This window comes from Gigantopelta aegis, chromosome 7 (assembly GCF_016097555.1).
Source record: "Gigantopelta aegis isolate Gae_Host chromosome 7, Gae_host_genome, whole genome shotgun sequence".
Taxonomy (NCBI): domain Eukaryota; kingdom Metazoa; phylum Mollusca; class Gastropoda; order Neomphalida; family Peltospiridae; genus Gigantopelta; species Gigantopelta aegis.
Genome location: NC_054705.1, coordinates 8,521,883 through 8,543,570, shown reverse-complemented (window position 1 = coordinate 8,543,570; position 21,688 = coordinate 8,521,883). Strand labels below are relative to the sequence as shown.

The following is a 21,688-nucleotide window of genomic DNA, read 5'->3' as shown; positions in this document are numbered from 1 at the left end:
AGTTAGGCAAATTTTGTAGAATGGACAGAACACTGAGCGTCCTGGCTCAAGATATGATGTCAGTAGGGTGAACATATACTACGCATGTGAGATTTTGTATTACATATATATTCAATAAAATATTTTTTTTTATTGCACAGTCAGAATGGTCTTTATTACTGTAGTAAGATTACATAGGTATGTAATAAAATGGGTCATAGGATTGATTTTCCTTGATGAACCTGCTCAATAACTCATATAGTAAAGGCCATGGTATGTACTGTCCTGTCTTTAGGATAATTCAAATAACAAGCCCTTTGCTGTTATTTGAATGGTGTATGTGTATGGCTAGAATAAGGTGTTGAAATATCCATATGTTGAATTCCAAATAACTTTAGTTTAAAAATGTGCTGAGGTGTCATTAAATATTCATTTCTTTCTATTTCATTCTTTCATTTTTTGTTTATTCTTCCTTCCTTTCTCTTTCATTCTTTCTTTATTTCTTCCTCCTTCCTTTCTTCCTTTTTCTAACATTTTAGACTGGGAATCACAATTACTGTATATTTTACATACATAATACATTTCATTTATTTATAGTACATACAAATTTACAAATGATATGTTTTATTTCCAATAATTACTGATTTCATTTCATTTCAACTTATTTCCGTGCTTATATCCAATTAAGGTTCAAGCACGCTGTCCTGAGCACACACCTCAGCTATCTGGGCTGTCTGTCCAGGACAGTGGGTTAGTTGTTAGTTTGTTAGTGGTTAGTGAGAGAGAAGAGGGTGTAGTGGCCTTACACCTACCCATTGAGCCCTTAAGAACTCGCTCTGGGTGGGAGCTGGTACCGGGCTGCGAACCCTGTACTTACCAGCCTGTAGTCTGATGGCTTAACCACTACACCACCAAAACTGGTAATCACTGATTAAAAAAAAATTAAAAAATTTGCTGAGGTGTTGTTTTCTTATACAAACATTTCTCTGTTACCTAGTAGATCAAAGGACACTTATGAAGATCTGGCTGTGTATAGATAAAACAAAGGGTGGGATCTAGGTCAGTTGGTTCAGTGTTCTCACCTGAGGTGCTTTGATCACAGTCCCCTCAGTGGACTCATTCTCTGTTACAGGCCACTGACGTGCTTTGATCACAGTCCCCTCAGTGGACTCATTCTCTGTTCTCTTTTTTCCCAGCCCAACCACAGGCCACTGAGGTGCTTTGATCACAGTCCCCTCAGTGGACCCATTCTCTGTTCTCTTTTTTCCCAGCCCAACCACAGGCCACTGACGTGCTTTGATCACAGTCCCCTCAGTGGACTCATTCTCTGTTCTCTTTTTTCCCAGCCCAACCACAGGCCACTGAGGTGCTTTGATCACAGTCCCCTCAGTGGACCCATTCTCTGTTCTCTTTTTTCCCAGCCCAACCACAGGCCACTGAGGTGCTTTGATCACAGTCCCCTCAGTGGACCCATTCTCTGTTCTCTTTTTTCCCAGCTCAACCACAGGCCACTGAGGTGCTTTGATCACAGTCCCCTCAGTGGACCCATTCTCTGTTCTCTTTTTTCCCAGCCCAACCACAGGCCACTGAGGTGCTTTGATCACAGTCCCCTCAGTGGACCCATTCTCTGTTCTCTTTTTTCCCAGCCCAACCACAGGCCACTGACGTGCTTTGATCACAGTCCCCTCAGTGGACTCATTCTCTGTTCTCTTTTTTCCCAGCCCAACCACAGGCCACTGAGGTGCTTTGATCACAGTCCCCTCAGTGGACCCATTCTCTGTTCTCTTTTTTCCCAGCCCAACCACAGGCCACTGAGGTGCTTTGATCACAGTCCCCTCAGTGGACCCATTCTCTGTTCTCTTTTTTCCCAGCTCAACCACAGGCCACTGAGGTGCTTTGATCACAGTCCCCTCAGTGGACCCATTCTCTGTTCTCTTTTTTCCCAGCCCAACCACAGGCCACTGAGGTGCTTTGATCACAGTCCCCTCAGTGGACCCATTCTCTGTTCTCTTTTTTCCCAGCCCAACCACAGGCCACTGAGGTGCTTTGATCACAGTCCCCTCAGTGGACCCATTCTCTGTTCTCTTTTTTCCCAGCCCAACCACAGGCCACTGAGAATGGAAAATTTGTGCAACCCGTTTATGGACTATGCAGAAATAAAGTCAGATAACACATTTCATTTTTGCATAACCTATTAAAATCATGTGGTGTTGTTAAATGTTTATTTTTTATTAGTATTATTATTCTGTCATAAAAGGATACCTTTTTTCTTTGAAAAGTAAATTTTATTGGTGTGTCAAAAACCGTTATCATATTTTTTCTATAATTCTGACCAAATTTGAGATTATCATTTCATCTGAAATATTTTTCTAAAAATTACTGTGGTCATAAGTCTTTTCCCCAAAAATTAGTAGTCACATGGCCCTCTTAACAGTGTTGTATTTTTCACATAATATATTCTGACATAGAAATTTTACTGAACTGCATGGAATACATGTAATTCATTGTGATGTGTAACCTTAAAGCGAATGGTCTAACCACTATTCCACCAAGACTGGTTTAATTTATTAATTTAAGCAGAAGAGGCGGTACCGAAGAAAGTGTTCTGCTTGAGAAAACAAAGAGTTATTAAGTCACATAAAAATAAATCACCTTTCAACGTCTGTGTTTGTAAACTAAGAGAAGTGTCATGGGAAACAGTATCAACAAATATACCCATTCAGGCCATTTAACACTTGACTGCATTTCTATTTCTTGAGTAACACAAACGACTCATGCTCTCAGAACCAACCGTCGAGATTATCGTATAATAGAAAACAATTTTGAAAATAAAATGCCCATAATGGCCGTTTCTGTAAACCCTTAGTAAATGATTATGTGAATTTTATTACCCTCTTTTGTATAAATGTTTAGGCAGGGCTAAGGTCATGTAGGTATATGTGGATTGTTCTGTAGGAAATAGTTTCTCCTTATCTCCCCCTTATATTTATTGATTGGTTTTAGTCTAATTGTTATTCCACGATTTTTTCCAAGTTGCCTGTAATACTTGGCAGACAACTACCTTTTATTGGTGCAGCAATGAAAAATGGACCGCTTAATGGCAGAAGTGTCAATACATTTTGAATGCCTTGATTTGGGCTGGTAATATTTTCTCAACAACCAATGCAAATTTTTCTTTTATGACCTGAGCCAGAAATACACAGAAAAAATTATTTGATATTTTATTGTATGGATACGAAGACCAGAAGTCATTTTTGCCAATAGCATTGGCGTGAAAGATCGTAGTTTAATGATATTAGTGGTGACGGATTTTATTGAATTTCCATTTTTTTTTTTGTGTGTGGAAGTTGCAGAAGTATTTCAAGATTCAGGTTAATTTAAGTTTGCTGAAATGTTTAACAGCCGGACAATACGGGTTGATGTGGGTTTCTTGAAAGTTTGACCATTTTACTGAAAGTTAATGTTCGTGTAGGAATAGAGATTCCACCTAGCTTCACAGCTGTTCAGTTTATAGTTAACATTGAAGTTACCTATAGGGAACAGGTAGAGATGTATAGTAATATCCTTTTACTTCAGTCTACTCAACAATGTTGAGTAGAGTAGAGCAGAACAAAACTCAGTGGTAAATATGCATGGCTTTTTCATAGTTCAGTAAGAAAAAGAAAAGATTTGAAGACAGTAGTGATAGCTAGTCGCTGTTTGTAAAAGTTGATTTTTAAAACAATTATTTGTGAGAGGAAAAAATAGTTTTTGATGTTGAAAGTAATTTTTTTTATGGTGTAAAATATATCTCCTACTTTGTGATATGAAAAGTAGTTGCTATATTTGATGTTGCAAGTAGTTTTTTTGTGATGTGAAATATATCTCCTATTTGTGAAGTGGAAAATATTTTCTGTTTGTGATGTGAAATATATTAAATGCTATCTGTGAAGTGGGAAGTAGTTTTTATTTGTGATATAAAATATTATTTCTTCTATTTGTGAAATGGAAATATTTTTGATTTGTGATGTGAAATATATTAAATCATATCTGTGAAGTGGGAAGTAGTTTTAAAAAAAATAATTTCTGTATATGGAAGAAATTAGTGTTTGCTAGTTATGAAGTGGAAACTACATGTAATTGTTTTATGACATGGACAAATTGTTACTATTGTTGAAGTGGAAAAATAGTTGAAGTTTGTGAACTGGAAAATAATTTATATTTGTGAAGTAAAATGTAGTTTCCATTTTTTACATGGAAAATAGATCCTGTTTGTGACGTTAAAAGTAGTACCTATTTGTGAAGTGGAAATTAGTTCCTATTTGGTATATGGAAAGTAGTTCCTATTTGTCAACTGGAAAAGTCATCGTTGTTTGTGAAGTTGAAAAGTAATTACTATTTGTGAAGTGGTACAGTAATTACTTTTTTGAAATTTTTATAATTATTACTATTTGTAAAATGGTTAAAACATTGCTCTTTAAGAATTAGAAACGTAGATAATATGTTTTTAGGTTTGGAATTTATTTTGTTAAAATGTTTTCAGAATGATAAGAATGAATTTCAAAAACAGCAAAAATGAAAGATACTATTCATCTATGGTCTGTTAAAGAAAGTTGTATCGGAATTTAAAAGTTGTCGAGTGATTGCATGATAAATCGGACAAACAAAAGCACTCAAAAAGGTTTTTGGTTCAAATATGGTGGCAGCCATTAGCAACAATGGTTGGAAGCAAGATGGAGAATTATTTTGTTGATTCAAACAGTGAGAGCGATGCCCCGCCCATTACTAGTAAGGTTGGCTATGTGTCGTATTCTCAACAACTGGAGGAGTACATTAACAAGTACAAAACCAGGCCGCCCGATATAAAGTTCTGGCCGTATGGGCCGTACTGGCCGCGGTCCTATGACACGGAGATACTAACTTCTCCTCTACATATTGCAACTTGTCCAAATGAAGCAGAACCGCTAGCAGTTAGTGATCCTGAGAATGAAGGTAGGTTGTGTAGATAATAGTTGTGGGTTTTTAATGTAAATTAAAAAAAAAATGTCTTTATTTGTTTTGTGTTGTTTTGTCAGTTTTATAAATAGAATTTCTACATTCATAATTAGTTATTCATCATATTACTAATCTATTTACATTGTTATATCTAGTTAATGTGTAAGCACACTGTCTTGGAACATAGCTCAGCCATCTGGACTGTCAGTCCAAGATGGTGCATGGTTTCAATTATGATTAGAAATAGAGACACTGGTGTACATATGTCGTAGACTTATACTAAACTTGTTTGTTCATTCATTCATTCATTCATTCATTCATTCATTCATTCATGCATCCATGCATCCAGTCATCCATTCATCCATTCAACCATCCATTCATCCAATCATCCATTCATCCATTCATTCATTCATTTGATTGTAAATTAATTAATTAATTAATTAATGACCAAATGCTTATGGTTAATTGATCAATGTGCTCTAATTGTGTTGTTAACCGACCCCCAAAACAACAACAACAACAGCAACTTTACTTTACTTTTCGTGTAAAAGAACAATGGTGAGAAAAATAAAAAGTCAAAGAAATTTTCACAAAATGATTTACACCAGAATGTTCTTAATAATAATTTCTCAACAAATCTCAATTACCGGTACAATGTCTGTATAGAAATATGACCTAAAAAAACCCTGAAATAATTTCATTCAGCTCTAATCTTAAATAAATTTTATCAATCATAATTTTTAACAATTAATTCATCAATTAATATCCAGTTATTCAAGCATGCTGTCCTGTGAATACACACCTCAGCTATTGGGGCTGTCCAGGACAGAGAGTTGATGGTTGGTTGTTAGTAAAAGAGAATTAGTTACCAGCCTTCACAGGTACTGGGTTGCCCTCCCAGTACTGGCTTCCAACCACGTGTGAGTTTTAATGACTCAGTGAGTTAGTTTAAGGCCAATACCTACATTAAACATTCCAAACTTTATTGAAAAACAAAGTTAACATCATTACATGACATCATTCATGATGATTTTCAGTATGTTATTGTATTACACAGCTGCAGTTGGAGAAAATCATTTTGAATTATGTCACTATTCTAAGGACGTTTTTCTTTTTAACAAAAAAGCTAATTTAATGCAGGATTTTCAATAATTGTTATAAAATTGAAATAGCCTTTATTGGAAATGAAAACATGTCATCTACTCATTTTTTTTTTTTTTTTTTTTGACTACATCTTAGCAAAAAACTATTTTGACTGTTTTTACTTTATTTTATTATAAAGTTAATATTTAAGTGGATATAAGAATGAAAATAAATTTAAAAGAACTACCTGTACACCATTTATTCCGATCAATAACCCTAAAAAGCCTGAGTCTATTGATATCTCACTAATGTAATTGCTCTCTTGTGTGGTCGGTCTGGGATCGATCCCTGTCAGTGGGTCCATTGGGCTGTTTCTCGTTGCAGCCAGTGCACCTCGACTAAAATATCAAAGTCTGTGGTATGTGCTATCCTGTCTGTGGGATGGTGTATATAAAAGATCTCTTGCTACTAATGAAGAAAATTTGGTGGGTTTCCTCTCTATACATATCAAAATTACAAAATGTTTGACATCCAATAGTTGATGATTAATAAATCAATGTGCTCTAGTGGTGTTGTTAAACAAAACAAACTTTTAAAAAGAACTACACAGTTACGGTGGAACAATAATCCTGAACAGCCTGAGTCTATTGATCACTAACGTAATGTAATCACTTTCTTGTGTGGTAAGAACACATTAGCATCGTGACAGATCGGTTTTCAGGGTGTTGACCGCAAGTGGATATTGAGTAATAGCTATAGAAACATTTTTTTTCCCTCTCTGTAGGAAAATTAATGTGTGAATGATTTAATGCCTTGTGACGTTGATGTTTTTTTCTTGTTATAGTCTCTATAAAAGCTAAGACTTGTTGAAAATTATGATTGATAGAATTGATTCAAGATCACATGTCAATGAAATGGATCTTTTTTAATGTCGTATTTCTATACTGACATTGTAATAGAGATTTGTTGAGAATTCATTAAGAATATTCTGGTGCAAACCGATCTGTGAAAAATCTTGTGACTCTATGATTTTCTCACCATGATCATTTTACAGGAAAAATAAAGTAAAGTTGTAGGGGCTTTTTGTGGGTTTTTTTTTATGACACCAGTAAAGCACAACACACTGATTCATTAATCATCAGCTAATGGATGTCAAACATTTGGTAATTCTGATACCTGCTACATTTTCCCATTTTTTATATTCACTTTTCCACAGACAGGACAGCACATACGACACCATTTGATATACCAGTCATGATTGTGGAATGTATTGTCCTGTCTATTGGGAAAGTACACATAAAACTATTTTTTGGATGACTGTTGACTGGACTAGCCTGCATTGGCTGACCCTAGTTTTTAAACACTGCAGCCTATTTTTCACTATTAAAGCTGTTTTTGATCATTTAAATTATAACTACAGTCAAACTTCGATAACTCGATCCTGAAGAGGACGAGGAAATAGTTCGAGTTTCAGGGAGTTCGAGTTTTCGAAATTAATATATAAGAGTACAAATCTGAAACTGCATTGCAGCTGGTTGCAGCATTGCAGCTGGCTGATTTCACTTAATATTGCAAGTAATGTACGTTTCACTGCCTACCTTTGAACTCTTAAAACTATGCATCCCCAGTTGAAAGGCGAATTAATATATCAGTCACCTTACCCCACGCCACCCCATCTCATCCCATCCCACCCCACCCCAGCTGTTGGCATCTTCGATGCCTGTGGTACATTCAATGATTACAAATGCTCTTTGAAGTTACCAGACTGTGTCTGTAATTAAGTATTACGTAGCGAGGCTCTCCACCACGGACGAATACCGACTACTGGAACAGAACAGGACAGAACTTTATTTACTCTCATGGCTCCCATTCGGTGGCATCAGAGGAACATAAATAATGATAAACATACAAATTGTGAAAATTATTTCAAAAACATACATTCCATGATACATACACAGGATCATTTCGTTCCGCGTAGTCGGCGATCTATTATTTTGTAATTATCACCGTAAGCCTCGACAGCCAAGACCACCCGAGACAGACGCGCTTCGCTTGATTGACATGATTAACAATACATTCATCTTTAAAATACTATTAGCAATGACAGTTTGATCAATCTACATGCGTCGAGTTTTAGAGGTGCATACTCTATAAAATCTTTATGGCGGGACCAAAGAATTAGATCGAGTTTATCGAGTTTTCGAAGTTTGAGTTTTCGAAGGTCGTTATTACTAGTTTGTATAGCAACTCAGCCGGGACCGTTGCTTCAGATCGAGAGATTGAAGTTTTCGAAAGATCGAAAGTGGAATGATCAAAGTTTGACTGTACTTACATTTTATTATTTAGAATATTTGTTTTCGTACACCTGAAGTGTTTCTGGTCATCCAGGTTTTTGTAATACCCCAAAATGCATTTTTTATAATTCTAAAAACACATGTTCATCTGAGAATTAATAGTTATTGAGATAAGCTCAAGTTATTTATAGATGGCATTTCCCCATTTAAACATCAGAGATTTTAGCTTCACTATGCTATACCTTTATCCAAATGTGTTGCGCATATTTGTAGATCAGCTAAACTTAGTGTCCATTTTCACGGGTTGAAACTAGGCTCTGTACCTTTAACCACTCGAAACCAAGAGTTGCAGTGCAATGCTAAAAGACTTACAAAGAGGATGCTTTGTTGTCTAGCAAAGCCTAAGAGAGCTTTGTGAATTAGGCCCCATATCTCTATAGAAGACAGATCTCACAGTGCAATGTTAAAAGACTTACAAAGAGGATGCTTTGTTGTCTAGCAGAGCCTAAGAGACCTTTGTGAATTAGGCCCCATATCTCTATAGAAGACAGATCTCACAGTGCAATGTTAAAAGACTTACAAAGAGGATACTTTGTTGTCTAGCAGAGCCTAAGAGACCTTTGTGAATTAGGCCCCATATCTCTATAGAAGACAGATCTCACAGTGCAATGTTAAAAGACTTACAAAGAGGATGCTTTGTTGTCTAGCAGAGCCTGAGAGAGCTTTGTGAATTAGGCCCCATATCTCTATAGAAGACAGATCTCACAGTGCAATGCTAAAAGACTTACAAAGAGGATGCTTTGTTGTCTAGCAGAGCCTAAGAGACCTTTGTGAATTAGGCCCCATATCTCTATAGAAGACAGATCTCGCAGTGCAATGTTAAAAGACTTACAAAGAGGATGCTTTGTTGTCTAGCAGAGCCTAAGAGACCTTTGTGAATTAGGCCCCATATCTCTATAGAAGACAGATCTCACAGTGCAATGTTAAAAGACTTACAAAGAGGATACTTTGTTGTCTAGCAGAGCCTAAGAGACCTTTGTGAATTAGGCCCCATATCTCTATAGAAGACAGATCTCACAGTGCAATGCTAAAAGACTTACAAAGAGGATGCTTTGTTGTCTAGCAGAGCCTAAGAGACCTTTGTGAATTAGGCCCCATATCTCTATAGAAGACAGATCTCACAGTGCAATGTTAAAAGACTTACAAAGAGGATGCTTTGTTGTCTAGCAGAGCCTAAGAGACCTTTGTGAATTAGGCCCCATATCTCTATAGAAGACAGATCTCACAGTGCAATGTTAAAAGACTTACAAAGAGGATGCTTTGTTGTCTAGCAGAGCCTAAGAGACCTTTGTGAATTAGGCCCCATATCTCTATAGAAGACAGATCTCACAGTGCAATGTTAAAAGACTTACAAAGAGGATGCTTTGTTGTCTAGCAGAGCCTAAGAGACCTTTGTGAATTAGGCCCCATATCTCTATAGAAGACAGATCTCGCAGTGCAATGCTAAAAGACTTACAAAGAGGATGCTTTGTTGTCTAGCAGAGCCTAAGAGACCTTTGTGAATTAGGCCCCATATCTCTATAGAAGACAGATCTCACAGTGCAATGTTAAAAGACTTACAAAGAGGATGCTTTGTTGTCTAGCAGAGCCTAAGAGACCTTTGTGAATTAGGCCCCATATCTCTATAGAAGACAGATCTCACAGTGCAATGTTAAAAGACTTACAAAGAGGATGCTTTGTTGTCTAGCAGAGCCTAAGAGACCTTTGTGAATTAGGCCCCATATCTCTATAGAAGACAGATCTCGCAGTGCAATGTTAAAAGACTTACAAAGAGGATGCTTTGTTGTCTAGCAGAGCCTAAGAGACCTTTGTGAATTAGGCCCCATATCTCTATAGAAGACAGATCTCACAGTGCAATGTTAAAAGACTTACAAAGAGGATGCTTTGTTGTCTAGCAGAGCCTAAGAGACCTTTGTGAATTAGGCCCCATATCTCTATAGAAGACAGATCTCACAGTGCAATGTTAAAAGACTTACAAAGAGGATGCTTTGTTGTCTAGCAGAGCCTAAGAGACCTTTGTGAATTAGGCCCCATATCTCTATAGAAGACAGATCTCGCAGTGCAATGCTAAAAGACTTACAAAGAGGATGCTTTGTTGTCTAGCAGAGCCTAAGAGACCTTTGTGAATTAGGCCCCATATCTCTATAGAAGACAGATCTCACAGTGCAATGTTAAAAGACTTACAAAGAGGATGCTTTGTTGTCTAGCAGAGCCTAAGAGAGCTCTGTGAATGAGGCCCCTTGTTTGTAGATTAACCAAACGTTTGTCTATTTTCACGGGCTGGAACAGATCTGAGACTTTAATCACATCACTACATTCAGGAAATAAAAACACTCACAAACTCATTTCATGAGTGTGTCATGGACAGAACTCTGTGGCAAAGTCCGAGCTTGTGTCCACAACAGGCAAGCTTAAACAATTATCTGATGGAAGCATGCCTAAAATTACCCACGGTCCCACACCCACACTTCGTGACTTTGACTTCTGTTTATTTATGACATTAATTAAAAAGTAAACTGTACTGATTGCATAGATCTTTGTTTTGTGATATTTTTCAGTATCTGAGAGAACAATCGACAATCAAGTAACTCAGTTCACAGGAAAATGGCGCGGTGTTCTAGTAGCGTACGACTCAGAGCGTAGTCCAAGGGAGACAATTCCGCAAGTTGTGCCAGAGGGTTGTGTGCCAAATTTAGTCTTTGAGTCCAGATTTGAAAGCGGAAATTTACGACAGGCTAGGAGAATGTAAGTTTTTATAGTTATCTACATATATTACAGAGATATAAATTGATATCATTGACATGAATAATTTTATAAATAAATTAATATTAAAAACTGTATTATATGCATTCAGTATCCCACCCCCACTCTCTCCTGCCCAAACAATTTCCCTACTCAATATGGAATTGTGTAAAAGGTTTGGGGACTGTAACTTTGATATTTAACAATCATTACTAGGTATGTTTTCAAAGGTCAATATGAATATATATGTTTTCAGAGGTCAGTTTGAATATGTATATTTTCAGAGATCAATATAAATATCTATATTTTCAGAGGTCAATATGAATATGTATATTTTCAAAGGTCATTGTGAATATATATATTTTCAGAGGTCAGTCATAATTTGAATATTTGCAGATGTCAATATGAATATGTATATTTTCAGCGATATGACTATATTTTTTAGAGGTCAGTGTGAACATGTATATTTTCAGAGGTCAGTGTGATTATGTATATTTTCAGAGGTCAATTTGAATATGTATATTTTTAGAGGTCAATATGAATATGAATTGGTGCTAAAGACGGACCTGTACACAACGCGTCACACTCAGTGGTTCTACTTCCGCGTGCAGAACGCTGTGCCCGGCGTCACGTACAAGTTCCGCATCGTCAACCTCCTCAAGCGCGACAGCCTCTACAACTATGGTAACTTCATCAACACCATTTGGTTACACTGGATGTTTTTATCATTATAAATCTCAAAATAATAAGATAAAGTATATTTAACACTAACACAAGTACATGTAATTGTGATTAATGTGATGCTTACCCATGCTGGTGCTATTTTGATGGAAGTCATTATGTGATGACCTTGATGTTTAAGCCAAACTGTCCACTGAAATTAATAGTACTGATACCAGTTTCTATTTATATCTTTTACATATTACAATTCAACTATGCAAAACTGTAAATAACTTAAAAAACAAGAAATGTATTCATTCATTTCAAATTATTTGTGTGCTTATATCCAATAAAGGTTAAAGCACACTATCCTGGGAACACACCTCAGCTACCTGGGCTGTCTGTCCAGGACAGTGGTTTAGTTGTTAGTGGTTAGTGAGAGAGAAGTCAGTGTAATGTTCTTATACATACCAATTCAATCGTTAAAACTTGCTTTGGGTGGGAGCCGGTACCAGGCTATGAACCCAGTACCTACCAGCCTTGTGTCCAATGGCTTAAAGAGATATAAATTTCTATGTCCATTAAATACCAGTTATCTCACAATTAGTTTTTTTAATGGTAGATACATGGTTAAAACAACTTGTAACATAAATGGTATCTAATGGCTTTCCAGTAATATTCTCTCTGTATATAGTACACACTGGGTTTAAGCTTAACTGTCCACTGAAATTAACACTACTGATGCCAGTTTCTGTCTATTAAATATACATGTAACTTAACCATTTATCTAACAAGTAGTTGCTGAAAATGTATCCAACTTGCTTTTGCTTCTTACTGATAGACACATTTTTAAAACAACTTGTATCATAAATGGTATCTATATAGTCTGTCCCATCATTCTATAAAAAACTTTTTTGCTATTAATTTCAGTTTTGTTTGACGTAACAAGAAAAATAAAAGTGTTTTGGAAATAACAAAAAAAAAAAAAAAATTGTGTGCAATTTACAAATCAATCAGCTCAGAAATAAATAACTTGTATTAAATGTCATAGAATGAAAAAAGGCGTTCGCCATGGGACGGACTGTAATATTGTTGTGTAGTATTGTGTCAGGAGTACACACTGTGTGTATGTGTTTGTGTATGTGTGTGTGTGTGTTTTGTTGCAGGGATGCGTCCTCTGTTTTACTCAGAAATCAATGCTCAGGAAAAGAAAATAGGATGGGTGCACACAGGACATCATATAAAGTAAGATTTAAAAATCAATTATTATTTTTATTTTTTTGAAGTTAGTTTTTTTTATTTATTTTTTTATTTTTTTGAATCTTTTTTATTTATTTATTTATTTATATTTATTTATTTATTTAAAAAAATTATTTTATTTTATTTTTATTTATTTATTTATTTATTTATTTAATTATTTATTTTGTTTTGTTTTGTTAAATTTATTTATTTATATATATTTTATTTTATTTATTTATTGTAATTTTTATTTAAATTTTATTTGTTTGTTTGTTTGTTTATTTATTTAAAAAAAAATTGTCTTGCCGTTTTGAAGGTGGATTATTCAATCATTTTCACAACTCAAATGCAGAAAACAGTTTTTAAAAAACCCATCTAGCTTATGGCTATAATAAACATTTACTTTTACAGAATTCATGTTATGATTTTACATTTATTTTATTTTAATTTTTTCTACAGAACATTTTGCTTTGTATAAATAAGAAAAAAGTAAGTTCTGTTTGTCTATCAGTTTGCTGCTAATATTTTGTTCGCTAATCCCCAAAACCACAAATGCGGCAGTAATAAATATTGTTTAAACCAATATTTAGTTTGATCAATTTAAATTTCTTACACTCCTGTTGGTGAGAACACCATGCATTATTTTTGATAACACATGGTTGTTAACACATGTATGTGTGTTAACAATTTCAAGACATGTGACTAGCTGCTCCTAGGTGATGACCAGGTCACCAGTGCCATGCAGCCAATGAAAAACAACATGGTGGTAATCAATTACATTGTGATGTATAATTAACCTGACAATCATGTGTCTGTGACGCGTAAGTTAGCTACAAGTGCAATGTGTGTAAATAACTTTTAGTAGAAAAGATGTTATAATTTGCTTAAAACCTGTTTTTTGAGGATATGTAAGAAACAGAATAATACATTCGTGTCAGTTAGATACCATTTATCTCACAACTCACAGTTTAAAAATGTATAAAACTCGCTTTCACTTGTCAGATACATTTTAAAACAACTTGTTGTGAGATAAATGATATCTAATGTATATATACTCATGTATTATTATCTATGTATTCGTTTTGATAAACTAATGATGACATACATGTATAACCAATTAAAGCTGGTTTCACTGACACCATATTTTATATTGTCCAATGAAAAGTGTTGTTTCTTTGTTGCAGTTACTCAAGGAATATCCTCAACCTACACTGTCCATTGTTACAGCGTGGGGTGGTGTACTACATGTTGGAGTGGCAGATGGTAAGATGTTTTAGATCAGGGCGGATCCAAAAAATATTGTGGGGGTGTGTGGAGGGGCAGAGACTGTGGAGGGGACTAATGGGAAAAGGGCATATGGATCAATTCTTCAAAAAGGCATCCCAATGGAATTTTTTTTTTTTTTTAAAGCAATCTTAGTAGAGTCTCCTCAAGTACTCAAGCACGGGTTAAGTCTAGCAAAACTGGAGTCCTTTTACAGGACTTGAGTACCCGTGCAAAGAAGAGCATTCTCATTTAATTTTATATTTTATGTCATTTTGCCATATGCTAGATGCTGATTACATTATAGAGCTATGAGATACGAAGAGAAAACTAAAGTGGAATGTGTGGAATGCAATACAATGACAAGATTTGGCATCCATGTTCCGTGCTGGAATTGAGATGCATAATGTTATTTTACTTTATTCCTTAGTCTCATTATTATCTAGTGTAAATGTCGGGTACTCGGGTCCGGGTCTGACCCTTGAGTACTCGAGTGCAATATTTTCGACTCATGGAGGCCTTAAATCTTAGCACTACAAAATTGTAAAACCCCAGTAAGCTATGACGTCACTATGGCATATTCTGTAGTGATGACGGTTTTACGATTTCATAGCGCTAAGATAGCTTTGAAAATCCCTAGCCAGGAGATGACATTCTATTACTGGCTCAGATTCTTTCTATACTGCCACCCAACTTGATTTAGGCTGCGTATGGCCCTTCAGTCAACAATAACTAACAGCCATGTAAAGGTTATAATGTTGAACTGCAGATTGCTCTATTACATATATTACATATCTGACTTGTGTCCCCCACCAGAGACTGAGCCTCTCCCAAACTCAGATGTTGTTCCTACAGGCCTGTTATACTGGCACTGCCACCACCCCCTTATTTTACACCCTGCAGTCAACATTGATGAACAGACATAAAAAGGTTAACCAACAGATTGCTCTATTTATTACCCATGCAGGAATTCACGAACACTGACGACTGTTGTTACCTGGCTCACTGCTACCCGTACACATTCACCGATCTCAAAGAACACCTTGACTCCCTCGTCCAGTCTCCGGAACGCCAGCAGTTCATCAAGCGAGAAGTCCTGTGTGAGACACGTGCTGGCAATAGCTGTTTTCTACTCACCGTCACAAATTTCAGTATGTACAATAGCTGTTTTCTACTCACTGTCACAAATTTCAGTATGTACAATAACTCTTTTATATTGACCATCACAAATTTCAATATGTACAATAGCTCTTTTATACTCACTGTCACAAATTTCATTATGCACAATAGCTGTTTTCTACTCACCGTCACAAATTTCAGTATGTACAATAACTGTTTTCTACTCACGGTCACAAATTTCAGTAAGTACAACAGCTATTTTCTACTCACCATTACAAATTTCAGTAAGTACAATAGTTGTTTCCTACTCACCATCACAAATATTAGTTTCATAGAAGAGAATAGGTGTTTTCTACTTTCCAATACAATTTTTGTTTTATTCGATGGACACCATACATGTCAGTATGTAGCATAGCTAAAGTAAACAATTTCATTTAGTAGTTTTCTACTCACTGTCACAAATTTCAGTAAGTACAATAGCTGTGCAGTTGGATAGGAGAGGAACCAGATTTTTTTCAGACATTGCTAACATGTTATATGTTGAGTGTCCACTGATTAAATATTTCTGATATCACAGAACATATACCTAATGGTTGCTTGAAGAAAGTGGTGGTTGTTTCTATCTAACTACTGGTTGAAGATTTCTGATATTTACAGAACATATACCCAACAGTTGCCTAAAGAAAGTGGTGGTTGTTTCTACCTAACTAGATGTCAAGTATTCACTGATTAAATATTTCTGATATTACAGAACATACACCCAACGGTTGCCTAAAGAAAGTGGTGTTTGTTTCTACCTAACTAGATGTTAAGTATTCACTGATTAAAGATTTCTGATATTACAGAACATATACCCAACGGTTGCCTAAAAAAAGTGGTGGTTGTTTCTACCTAACTAGATGTTAAGTATTCACTGATTAAATATTTCTGATATTACAGAACATACACCCAACGGTTGCCTAAAGAAAGTGGTGGTTGTTTCTACCTAACTAGATGTTAAGTATTCACTGATTAAAGATTTCTGATATTACAGAACATATACCCAACGGTTGCCTAAAGAAAGTGGTGGTTGTTTCTACCTAACTAGATGTTAAGTATTCACTGATTAAATATTTCTGATATTACAGAACATATACCCAACGGTTGCCTAAAGAAAGTGGTGGTTGTTTCTACCTAACTAGATGTTAAGTATTCACTGATTAAAGATTTCTGATATTACAGAACATATACCCAACGGTTGCCTAAAGAAAGTGGTGGTTGTTTCTGCGAGAGTACATCCAGGAGAATCACAGTCAAGCTGGATGATGAAAGGAGTCCTAGACTTTATCACCGGCCCGGATGCAGCGGCTAAGGTAATTTGTTACCAGACTGTAATTTGGGCCCTGAAACATAATTAGTTTTTGTGCATCTCAATCACATAACAAACACTTCATACTGGTAGCCTGAAGTGTTACAACTATCTGTCACCATTATTTTCCCATCCATTGGTCTGTTGATCTATCCATCCATCTGTTGATCCTTCTATCCATCCATCTATCTGGTGATCCATCCATCTATCTGGTGATCCATCCATCTATCTGTTGATCTATCCATCCATCTGATGATCCTTTGATCCATCCATCTATCTGTTGATCCATCTATCTGTTGATCCATCCATCTATCTGTTGATCCATCCATCCATTGTTGATCTATCCATCCATCTGATGATCCTTTGATCCATCCATCTATCTGGTGATCCATCCATCTCTCAATCCATCTATCTGTTGATCCATCCATTCGTCTGTTGATCTATCCATCCATCTAATGATCCTTCGATCCATCCATCTATCTGTTGATCCATCCATCTCTCGATTCATCTATCTGTTGATCCATCCATTGGTCTGTTGATCCTTCGATCCATCTATCTATCTGTTGATCCTTTGATCCATCCATCTATCTGTTGATCCATCCATCTATCTGTTGATCTATCCATCCATCTGTTGATCCATCCATCTATTTGTTGATCCATCCATCTCTCTGTTGATCCATCCATCTCTCGATCTATCTGTCTGTTGATCCATCCATCTCTCGATCCATCTATCTGTTGATCCATCCATCTCTCGGTCCATCTATCTGTTGATCCATCCATCTGTTGATCCATCCATCTATCTGTTGATCCATCCATCTCTCGATCCATCTATCTGTTGATCCATCCATCTCTCGATCTATCTGTTGATCCATCCATCTCTCGATCCATCTATCTGTTGATCCATCCATCTCTCGATCCATCTATCTGTTGATCCATCCATCTGTTGATCCATCCATCTGTTGATCCATCCATCTATCTGTTGATCCATTCATCTCTCGATCCATCCATCTCTCGATCCATCCATCTCTCGATCCATCTGTCTATTGATGCATCCATCTAATTCTTGATTCATCTCCAACTATCTACCAAAACCCACCTATCCGTACAATTACCCACACACCCATCAACCCAATAAAACCCATCCATCTATCCATCCATCCATCCATCCACACAATAATCCATCACCCACCCATACACCCAGTTTATTCTACTTTCTCTGTTTGATTTGTCATTTCAATGAATGTATACATTATTCTACTTAACAGGAACTGCGCAATAAATTCATTTTCAAAATTGTGCCGATGTTGAATCCTGACGGCGTCATCGTTGGCAACTACCGCTGTTCCCTGTCTGCTCGTGACCTGAACCGCAACTATCGCCACCCCAGACAGGACAGCTTCCCCACCGTGTGGCATGTCAAAAACATGATCGAGATCCTCAGCCAGAAATATGAAGTAGGTCAAAGGTCAAAGTTAATTCATCCATCCATCTGTCCATTCATCCATCCATCCATCCATCCATGCATGCACCCACATACCCACCCATTATCCACCTAAATCCCAAACCCATCCATCTATTCATCCATTCATTCATCCATCCATCCATCCATTATACACACACCCATCCACCCATCAATCCATCCATCCACCCACCCACCCATCCATCCACCCACCCACCCATCCATCCATCCAACCACATAACCAACCACCCATTTAGTATAACCTATTCTCTTTCCCTCCCTCTTGTTCCAAAATATTTTAATATTATGAGGTGCTTGTAGGATCAAATCTCCTTAGTGGACCCACTGAAATTTCCCCCATCCCAACCACTGCCCCATGACTAGTGTATCAAAGGCCATGGTATGTGCTGTCCTGTCTGTTGGAAAGTGCATGTAAGAGAACCCTTGTCACTAATGCAAAAATGAAATGCATTTCCTCTCTGAAACTATGTGTCACAATTACCAAATGATTGACATCCAACAGCCGATGGTTAATAAATGGATGTTGTTGTAGGTGCTGCTGTACTGTGATCTGCACGGTCACAGCCGGAAACACAACACGTTCATGTACGGAAACAACACCTCAGAGAACGACGATGAAAACAAAGTGGGCGTGGCTCGAGCGTTCATCAACGAGCGACTGTTTCCCTGGCTCATGTCACAGAAGGTAAACTATAAATTACGTTTATATTCACGGCACAATATTTTACGTGAACCGTCATCATCTTCACGTGTGGGTTATACAAGTTTAAATTCATGAGAACTGTTTTATAGTGGTGTCGTTAACAAAACCAAACTTATTTTTAAACCATAGAACTACACCCCATACCATGTTTTGTCATTATATTATATTAAACAAATTCCCGTTTTGTATTATTTTTATGTTTATATTCCGTGCGAAATGATTTTCAGTTATCATACGGTTTAGTGAGTGATAATGAAGATTATTTCACGAGGGACATAAACATGATAAGAAATGGTAGCGATTCTGCAATTAAGAAAATGTATGTGTGTGTGTGTGTGTGTGTAGGGGGGGGGGGGGGGAATGAATATAGTCCACAGCCAAAAAAGTGCCGCAGAGAATTAAAATTGCATGGGTTGAGTTTATAATGTTTCTTCAGTCTAATTCATTTACAGTCCCTCTCTGTTTGGTGTGGTTTTGATTTAAGTAGACTTGACATCCAGTTTCTGGTTCTTCAGATTGGCAGTAATTATATTTACGGTAGTCACAAAGTTATTGTTGAAATCTGAATTTTGTTGTTGTTGAGATTTTCTATACTGTGCGTAATTAAAACAAAAGTGTGGTTTAATACTTTCTGTTTCACAGGTCAGGTCATGTCAGTGTTTAACATGCACATTCAGAGCAATCTGTTGTAGCACACGCCTGTCCCGGGCACAAGTACCGACCTCGGCCAGTTCCTCCATCCAGGACAGGAAAGGGGTGGGGTGGGATGGAGGGGATACCACTTGTACTGACAGATGCAAGGGAGCACCAGCAGCCCAGTCGGGGCCGGTAACGGGGGGGGGGGGGGGGGAGAGTTCTTCTCCACTGTTTAATTGGTCCTTTATGGGTCTAGCTATGATTTCATTTGTTTAGACTGGGTTTTTTTTTGGTATGGGGGATGTATGGGGGGATGCATGGGGGGTGCACTTTGTGAGTGATCAGGTTAATAAGTTATAAATATTCTCTCCCATCCACCCCCATCAAATTCATTAACAGTAGCATATAATTCTACGTAATTATTTAAAAATATTTTTTAATGTTTTTTTTCTTATAACTTGTAGGCTCCAGAAAGGTTTTCGTTCCCGTCGTGCAAGTTTTACATCCGTAAGTGCAAGGAGTCAACAGGCCGGGTGGTGATGTGGAGGCAGTTGAAGATCCAGAACAGCTTCACACTGGAGGCAACGTTCAGTGGAACCATTATCGACCAGTGAGGGTTTCTTCTTTATATTACCAGTTATTAGTAGGCTATGATTGTATACAGTTTCCCATCTGGCAATTTTTAGTAGTTAGTGATAGTATAGGGTTCCCCTACTGGCAGTAGATATAGTGTAAAGTTCACTAGTAGGTACAGCACTTGACATTCAAATAGGGGGTCATTGGAGATTCAGTGGAATCATTATCGACCAGTGAGGGTTTCTTCTTTATATTGGCAGTTGTTATTGAAATAGTGATGCTATACAGCTCTTCTATTATTTGACACCAAACAGCAGTTTTTGCTATTCGTGTTATAATGTTATTTAATTAATATTAAATGAATTAATTCAATAAAAATTAATTTTAAAAAATGTTTTTCATTTCATTTCAACTTATTTTCGTGCTTATATCCAATGAAGGTTCAAACACACTGTCCTGGGCACACACCTCAGCTATCTGGGCTGTCTGTCCAGGACAGTGAGTTAGTTGGTAGTTGTTAGTGAGAGAGAAGAGGGTGTAGCACCAACCCACTTAATCATTAAACCTCACTCTGGGTGAGAGCCAGTACCGGGCTGCAAACCCTGTACCTACCAGCCGTATGTCCGATGGCTTAACCACGACACCACTGAGGCCGGTAAAACAAGTTAAACAATGCCCCCCACAAAATAATTCAAAACTACACAATAAATATGTTAAATGCGATGCAACTACCCGGTACTGGTAGGAGTGGTCTGCTTACCTAGCAACTGTAATACGTTTTTCTGTCTGGAATGAGATCCAGCCTGTTTGGTAGGTGCTCGTTTGAGGTACATTATTTATAGAATTGAACCTCCTTTTTGGACCCACCCATTCTCTGATTTGGGGTTTTCCTGTTCCAACCACTGTTCTACAAATGGTATAGCATTTTTGAATTTTGTATAGCCCCTTTCATGTCACATATGACCATCACTTCATATGTTCCTATGGGCCTGTTCTGTTATTATTTCAACAAGGATGGTTTCCTAAAAGAGACTTATGTATCTGTTTCAGGTCGAACTGCCGTCACTTCAACATCAATGACTTCCAGAGTATGGGCAGCACACTGTGTCAGGCGGTGCTAGACTACAACGAACTTCAGGAAAACAAGGCGTCAGTCTCTATCAGTCATATCTCTTAACTCATGGATTGTCATTATATACTAAAATTTATTCTACAACTCACCCATGATGTTCATGTCAAAAACCCATGTAATAATTTAGTTCTGTATTAACCCATGTAATAATGGAATGTGAATTTAAAAGTAAATAGAAATTTGCAAGCTATCTAGTTGCTGTGAATGGGTCAATTGTTTATAAGCCAACAGGATCTGTATACCTGAGAGTAATGTTGTCACAAGATTTAGTTAAAATGCGTGATGTCAAACTAATTTGTGCTGATCGTGATGATGACATATTACCGATGGAGGCAACTTTAGTACTGTAATTTACTAAATATCGAATAAATGTTTTATTTTAGAAGTGTTGTTGGATAAA

General features: G+C 36.9%; 1 protein-coding gene across 1 annotated transcript in view; it reads left to right on the top strand.

Annotated features, from left to right (window-relative positions):
• LOC121377854 overlaps positions 1-21,688 on the top strand; it is a 108,670-nt gene that overhangs the window by 57,705 nt on the left and 29,277 nt on the right. Inside the window, exons 3-14 of the mRNA XM_041505952.1 lie at positions 3,471-3,485; positions 7,613-7,628; positions 10,957-11,135; positions 11,662-11,816; positions 12,959-13,037; positions 14,216-14,294; positions 15,262-15,445; positions 16,635-16,765; positions 18,027-18,215; positions 18,774-18,926; positions 20,045-20,190; positions 21,207-21,305. Coding sequence (XP_041361886.1) covers positions 3,471-3,485; positions 7,613-7,628; positions 10,957-11,135; positions 11,662-11,816; positions 12,959-13,037; positions 14,216-14,294; positions 15,262-15,445; positions 16,635-16,765; positions 18,027-18,215; positions 18,774-18,926; positions 20,045-20,190; positions 21,207-21,305 — 1,425 coding nt within the window. The remainder of the gene's footprint in view (positions 1-3,470; positions 3,486-7,612; positions 7,629-10,956; positions 11,136-11,661; positions 11,817-12,958; positions 13,038-14,215; positions 14,295-15,261; positions 15,446-16,634; positions 16,766-18,026; positions 18,216-18,773; positions 18,927-20,044; positions 20,191-21,206; positions 21,306-21,688) is intronic.